The sequence below is a fragment of the Etheostoma spectabile genome, chromosome 13, assembly GCF_008692095.1.
Source record: "Etheostoma spectabile isolate EspeVRDwgs_2016 chromosome 13, UIUC_Espe_1.0, whole genome shotgun sequence".
NCBI classification, from domain to species: Eukaryota; Metazoa; Chordata; class Actinopteri; order Perciformes; family Percidae; genus Etheostoma; species Etheostoma spectabile.
Window position 1 is genome coordinate 21,296,841 of NC_045745.1, and position 7,279 is coordinate 21,304,119.

General features: G+C 39.1%; 2 protein-coding genes across 2 annotated transcripts in view; one reads left to right on the forward strand and one right to left on the reverse strand.

Annotated features, from left to right (window-relative positions):
- sdf2 (stromal cell-derived factor 2) overlaps positions 1-3,417 on the reverse strand; it is a 3,620-nt gene extending 203 nt beyond the window's left edge. Inside the window, exons 1-3 of the mRNA XM_032534580.1 lie at positions 3,151-3,417; positions 2,112-2,308; positions 1-1,078 (exon numbers count right to left, since the gene is read on the reverse strand). The exon at positions 1-1,078 is cut by the window's left edge and continues 203 nt beyond it. Coding sequence (XP_032390471.1) covers positions 779-1,078; positions 2,112-2,308; positions 3,151-3,340 — 687 coding nt within the window. The 5' untranslated portion in view covers positions 3,341-3,417 and the 3' untranslated portion in view covers positions 1-778. The remainder of the gene's footprint in view (positions 1,079-2,111; positions 2,309-3,150) is intronic.
- A 668-nt stretch (positions 3,418-4,085) lies between these two features.
- supt6h (SPT6 homolog, histone chaperone and transcription elongation factor) overlaps positions 4,086-7,279 on the forward strand; it is a 20,403-nt gene continuing 17,209 nt past the window's right edge. The window contains exons 1-3 of the mRNA XM_032534575.1: positions 4,086-4,284; positions 5,218-5,328; positions 5,844-6,014. Of these exons, the coding sequence (XP_032390466.1) occupies positions 5,229-5,328; positions 5,844-6,014 (271 nt within the window). The 5' untranslated portion in view covers positions 4,086-4,284; positions 5,218-5,228. The remainder of the gene's footprint in view (positions 4,285-5,217; positions 5,329-5,843; positions 6,015-7,279) is intronic.

Genomic DNA, 7,279 nt, shown 5'->3' on the forward strand with positions numbered 1-7,279 from the left:
CAGACAAAACTGCTTTTTCTCTCACGTCAGTTAGCGTTGGATAATTTATTATATGCAACGCTGGATCAGAATTAAAGGGGAAAAAGTAATTTATACTGGTAACACTGCTTATCTTTTGTTCGAGTAGAATTTGGCTTACAAATATCATAAAAACATATTAAATTCTCATGTCTCCAAAAGTTAAAACGCCTCCACAATGTAAACACAAAAAGTATAAAGGCACACGTGTAACAATGTTTTATTTTACTCCAAAAAAAACACAAGACTCACTTGATGACTCAAACGTAGTTTTGAAAAATCTACACTGCCTTCTGTGTTGTGGTGTAACTGCTGATGGCAGTTATTTGACAATAAATAACAGCTGAGACCATGTAAATTGTCCCAAACTATAAAAAAAGATTAGTCTTTGTACAGTAAAATAGCCTTTTTCATATCTTTAAGTCTTCTTGTATCCGTTAAGGCAAACTATAATGAGATTCAAATGTTGTTAGCTTGGTAGCTTAGTAGTGTAGCTGCGGGATTTCTGAGGATTCAAGTAGTGTTTCCTAAATACAATCAATGTGAGAGAAGTTGGTATGGACTGATGAGTTGAAGTCATTGTAACCTGATCCAGGACAGACTTTGGCACAGTTTACTCAAAAGACTGACAGGCAAAAGGTGATTAGAGAGAAAAATGAGACAAGAGCTTGCTGGTAGAGGTGAAATTAGGGACAGAGGTAGGAATACAATTGTAGAAAGAGAGGAAGATGGGAAGGGACAGAAGAAAATAAAAAAAAGCTTAAAACTCTGTGTGTAGGTGACTGTAGTCTCGGCTGCCCATTGGGTTCTCGCTGGGTTTCATAAAGATACCCTCCATGGCCTTCCACAGGCTGTGTTGGCTGTGGCTTGACATGGCGTGAACTTCCCTCTGACCGTGGATTGGCCGTCCATACTGCTCCCCTGTCACTGACAGTAGCGCATCGGTGGCCTTGTGACGGAAGCGGACGGCCTCCTCGCGCTTCCACACAGATCCCCCACACAGAACTGTCCACTCGTCCAGGTGGTCCCCTTCCCCTTCGTCGCCAAACGCACTCACCTCCTGTAGGCAAGTGAGAAAAAGATTAGAAGAGAGGAATAGAGTAGCATATGAGGTACCTTGCTTTTGTAAAAGCTCTTTGGGTCCATTTACCAAGCCAGATATCCCAACACAGATACAACAACACATTATGACATTTTTGGTTTTGTCAAACTCTCTGGCTGTCGTACACCCTTTGGTCTCCAGTGCAGGGTGTACTGACACCACTGACACCAATGCATCCAACATTTTCAGTGGATGAGGGAGGCCATACAGTGCATATTACACTGTTGTTGCAGTGTGTTGCAGAGGTTGTACATAAAATCTCTTCTATTGTTGTATGTGTAATTTTGTATTGCCATAGTGATAAAAACTCTGATTTGGTACATGTTCTGGAAACCAGGGTTAAGAAACTGCTTGCAGATAAAACAAACAGACAGGGATGTCTATTTTCTGCCTATTCCCATCTGCATCATGACATTGATGGAACAATCTTGTAAATCAAAAAATGCCATGAAGCAGAGCTATTTATTGATTCACGACAATGTCCACAATCATACAATACACCCAGGGATGGGATAGCTACTCTGGTATAAACAGTATACCAAAGTGTCTGACAGTTGAAACATCTCTTTTAATCACCCGGTACACATCTTCCAACCCCCTTACACTTTGGCTGAACAGTGTTTTCACACTTTTTCAATATTGGAGAGATTTTTACTGACCCAAGGCTGTTTTCCCAGAGAGTGTGGTGCGTGTGTAAAAGCTGCTGTCAACTTAGGTCCACCTCAAAATGTTGGTCTGGGTTTCACTAGATGTAAGCATCAACCTCTTGGTATTTTATATCTCTGATTACATATCAGTAATTGTACTGCAATTTCTCAGTGGCTTTAATTTGGCAGGGTAGTAATGAATTATAATATTTACTTTCTCCCAATCAACAACCTTTTAAAATAGGATGGACATGTCAAACCATATCTGCAGGGAGCTATTTGGATAATGCTTTATATAACACCAAACCTCTCCTCTTTCCCCATGTACTTTTCACACCACGCACCTGGTTAGAGGACAGTGGGGAGGCGAAGTAGTGGCTGTGCAGGTTACGGCCTGTGTTAACATGGGTGAGTCGAATAGTCTGCTCACACTTGATAGGTGTGCCCCGATGGCACAAGGCGTCCCTTGTCCCACGGACACTCCAGTAGCTGTTACTGTCCTCCACTGCAGTCACACCTGTTACAGACTGCTGCCCGCTACCTGTATTAAACACACACACACACACACACACACACACACACACACACAGTGAACATAGACTGTTACAGAGATACTTAAGTTAATAGTAAACAGACTGAGGGAAAGTAAAAAAACAAGCCTGGCTAAAAATGCAAATGTGATTGATTAAGGAAGTTTAAGACTTTTCAATGGCCAATACTAAACTCAATGTGGTCAAGGTCTGACAAAAACCCTTGCATCGGTGATTGTAACTTGTATTGGGTTTTGAGTTTGAACCAGAGGGCTGATGTTGGCAAACAGCAATACCAACAGCTCAATGGGGTATTAGGGCTGGAGCCTACAGAAACAATTCTGTATATGCAGAAATACGATTTAGGGATGGGTAATCCGTGGCCAGGTTAGCTCGGTTGGCCGCGTGTCTTACCCCTTTCGTGTCTTCATCTGTCCTGTGGAAATAAAGGCCTAAAAATGGCCCAAAACATCGATTAAAAAAATACAAATAAGAGCTGCTCTTATTTTTTTTAAAGATTTTTTTTCTTAAAAAGCCTATCTAAGGAAAACGTTAATCGTGTTCATATGCCGTCTTAATTCCAATCATTTCAGTAAATATTTGCTTTTTAAATAGGCCTTTCACCAAAATATTATATTATATATTCATCAAGCTTTTATGTGCCACGTACTGTTTGACACAAAAGAGTCAACATGAATGATGTCAAATTGACACTGTACAATCCACTACAATATAATACAATTTACAATAGAATATTAATTACAGAGGTGGTTAATGGTAAATCAATGTTAATGTAAAACCAGATGTAACTGTTTATTAATGCGTAATAATCGCTGAATGAGAGTAAACTTACCGGAGCCGTAGCGTACGTCGTGCGAGTGTAGCCTTACATTGTGCTTTATATTTAACAGTTTAAGGACAGATCCGCATGTCACAAAACTCAGTTCCGTACCGAGTGACAGCCCAAATACACAGGATAGCAATATTAAAAGGGTTGGCAGAGAGTGTGGAAGAACAGCACAACCTGAATCAAAGTTACCCATTCCTACATAAGATCTCAAGAAGCTGCCGATGTCTCTCTAACATTTGCATAATCTTTCGCTACGTCATCATAGTGGTACCGTATGCCGAGGTGAAGCTTGGGAAACAGCGCCCCTAGTGACTCGGCATGGTCACTGTAAAGACCTTACTAAAATGGTTAATTTTAGGTTTATTTGGGGTTTATTTGGCTTTATTGTGAGCTATTTAAGATAATATAACCATATGCCCACTAAAACTAACAGCAGTTATATTGTGCAGTCGCATTTACTTGTTTTAAATTGACTTCAAAATACAGCTGCTTGTTTACTAATCAATACATCTCTGTCTTGCTTCCACACTATGAACCCTCCAGACTTTAAACGTCATCAGGGATCGGTCTATTAACGGTTCCTAGGACCAAAGCAAACACGGTTACGCTGCTACGAGTATTATGCTTCACACCATTGGAATAAACTTCCAGAGGATCTTTTATATTGGTCTCGACTGCCTGGTAAACTATTCCCAAATTGCTGCTGGTAATTTGCACAAACAGTGCAAATTTGTTTTATGTTGTCTTTGTACCTTTGAGACACTTTTATTTTGTTAGGTTTTATGCTCTTTTGTATATTTTGTGTAAAGCACTTTGCCTCAGTGTATGAACATTTGCTATTCACATTAACTTGCCGTTTTGTGTAGAATCAAGGTAAACCAGCAGGGGTCTCACAATTGCCACTGAAAAGGATGGAAGTTCTCTCACTTGCACTGCACCAGATGGCAGTAGTGTAATTTATCAAGAATGCAAGCTGCCGTTTAAACCCATAAAAGAAGACACTGCAAACTGCATCCCGGAATTGCCATCACGCCGCTCGTTGTCGGCCATTTTTACAAGTACAAGCTCCCCGAAACACAAAACACAACCCCGTTATAACTGTAAATATTTACGGAGTATACCACCGCAGTGAGACGTGTAAGTCCAAGTTCACCGTGGTCATTTGGGATATTAACATTGTGCTGGTTAGCTATGAGCCATTAACTTACGTTAGCTAACGCTAATGCAGTCGGCTGTTGTTGTCGTTCCAGCTAATGCTAGGCTAACGTACTGGTATGCTAAAGCATTAACGTTAGACTGTGGGTCAGAGGCCTTGGTCTATTTCTAAAACGGCAAAATTGGTTCGGTTGTTCTTTTATTTTTAGCTAATGTATTGTTATGCACAACATAGTTCAAACTAACTACGTGAAATGACAGCTTCTTTGTACTATGTTGTATCGCTAGCATGAGTAATGGCTAACGCTATTGAGAAGATTTTCCAATATATCGGGAACGTTAGTGTTTTTTGACCGACCGCTCTTCAGATAACTTTAAGATATAATTTGGATAACGTTCGCTACCGTTAGATTGAAAGAACGTCGCTAAGGCGTTTCTTTGGTCATCTCCGTCGGCGTTGTTTGCGCAATGCGACATCGTTAGGGGTTGATTTTTTTAAGGTCGCCAGCTAAAGTAGAATGAAAACCATTACCAGGTCAAAAATAAATATTACCATACAGTGTTGTTAATTATTATTTAATTAGTCTAACGTTGTTTGTAAGTAACACAATAACCCAAATATGTGTGTGAATTCATTATTACTCTTTTATATTCAAAAAGTATGCAGCTTGTGTGGAAGGACAACACAGAAAACAGAAGTGCATGATTGACCTCTTCAGTCTGTAAAAACTCAAGCTTTGAAGCAAACATTGTTTAAACCCACCACACTTTATTTTAAATTCTGGAGGCGATCCTAAAGTGTACAAAGCTATCAAATATGTTAGGCTGGCGTATCGATTAAGTTATTGTGTCTGTTTGGCTTTGTATTTGTCACCAGCCTGGGAATGTTTACTGACAACCTCTTGCACTTCTCAGGAACAGCAGTCATGTCAGACTTTATTGAGAGCGAGGCTGAGGAGTCAGAAGAGGAGTTCGAAGAGAAAGACCTAAAGCCTAAAAAGACCCAGAGGTTTTTGGAGGAAGATGGTAAGATTTTGTTCAATTGTTCAGTTCAGGGTAGAGATGGTCCCATCCCATGTTTTTCTTCCCGATACCGATTCTGATACCTGAACTTGCGTATCGGCCGATTCCAAGTACCGATCCGATACCAGTGTATATATTTTATTATGTTTTAACAACTGCATACTACTACCCCTGTCTGGATGTGATATGATTTCTATCTTTGTTGTCAGTTTGGCTCAAGTTAAACTCTTTGTGAAACATGAACAAACACAAACAATGAACGCCACAGAACTATTTTTATTATCCAGTTTGACAGTCATTTGTAACAGGAAAAACAACATAAATAAACTACTTTAACATAGATTCTCTTTGGGGTTTTATCACGTGGTATCGGATCGGTGCATAAACTCCATTACTTCACAATTCCAGCGTTTTAGGCAGTATCGGAGGCAATGCCGGTACTGTTATCAGTATCAGAATGTCTCTAGTTCAGGGTATGTGCATGTTGTGTGTATTACTTATCGGTCATTTTTCAACAGATGAAGAGGAAGAAGAGAACACAGAGGATCAGGATGAGCGAGGAAATTTACGTGGACTTATTGATGATGGAGATGAGGAGGAGGGGGAGGAGGAAGAAGGACCTGCAGGAAGTGCAAGTGGAGCAGGGAGTGACTCAGAAGAGGAAGTAAGGCATCGACGTAAAAAGCGCAGTAAGTGCATCAGATGTTTTTAAAGGGTTACAGTTATTATACAGTGTTTTTTTGTGATTATTTAACAGAAGTCAAAGATCAAAAGGGTGCAATAGAGCTCTTTGACACCACTTGCCTTTTTTTAGTTTCCAAGATTCCTTGAATCAGTAGAGGGTAAGAACTTTTGTAACACTTTTATTTAATACCACTCCACTCACCGCTGAGTGGCAAAGGACGCCAAAACATTTTATTAATGTGGAAAATTGGGGTACATAGAGGATAACAGATAAACATTATAAAAGTAAAATGCCATCAAAGTTGACAAATATAACAATGATGATGTGTGTATGTTGGCTGAAAAAACTGCAGTACAGAAATTGTATAATTTTGTAAAGGTGTCAACATTACTTAGTTTGTTGACCAGAGAGCACTTACAAGTTGAATTTTTAACCAGGGCTGCAATGATTATTTTCATTATCGATTAATCTGCCAATTATTTTCTACGAACCCCTGAAAATCTGTAGCTATTGCTAGATATTGAATGGTCTGTGAGAGCTGTGTGGAGACAATCCCAGCTGTTTTCTTTTTCATTATTTTGAGTACAGTCTCTTATAAATCAGTCAGTATATATTTATGGAATTTTTCTAAACTCCTAAATATTACTATAGTCTCATAGTAATAATATATATATTATATTTTTAATAAAATAATAATAATTCCCCAATATAATACATACTTGTGTCACTTCACCCTGCGGAATGCTCAAGCCGACACTCTGTGTATTTTTAATGTCATTTTCTATTTAATAAAGGTCTTTTTTTCACTTTTTGGAACCAAACTTGAGTGCCTGGACTTGCTTTTTTATGACCTATTTTGTCATTATTTGTATTCCTTTTTGTATAATACAGACATGATTATTAAGGTACCAATCCAGGATAAATTGCAATTCTGTCATACTGCAAGTATATTTTATCGTATTTCTGGGTCATACTTTTAATAATAATAATAATAATACATTTTATTTAAAGGCACCTTTCTCGGCACTCAAGGACGCCGTAGAGGGTATTCATACATTAAAAACAGCAAAAAAATACTATACAACAATAGACATTCAAGTGGAATAGGCAGTTTTAAACAGATGTGTTTTAAGATGAGACTTGAAATGGGGCAATGAATCAATGTTTCTGAGTTGGGGTGGTAATGAGTTCCAGAGACAGGGAGCAGAGCGAATGCTCTGCCCCCCATGGTGGTGAGACGGGTGCTGTCAAGGATGACACCCAGACTCT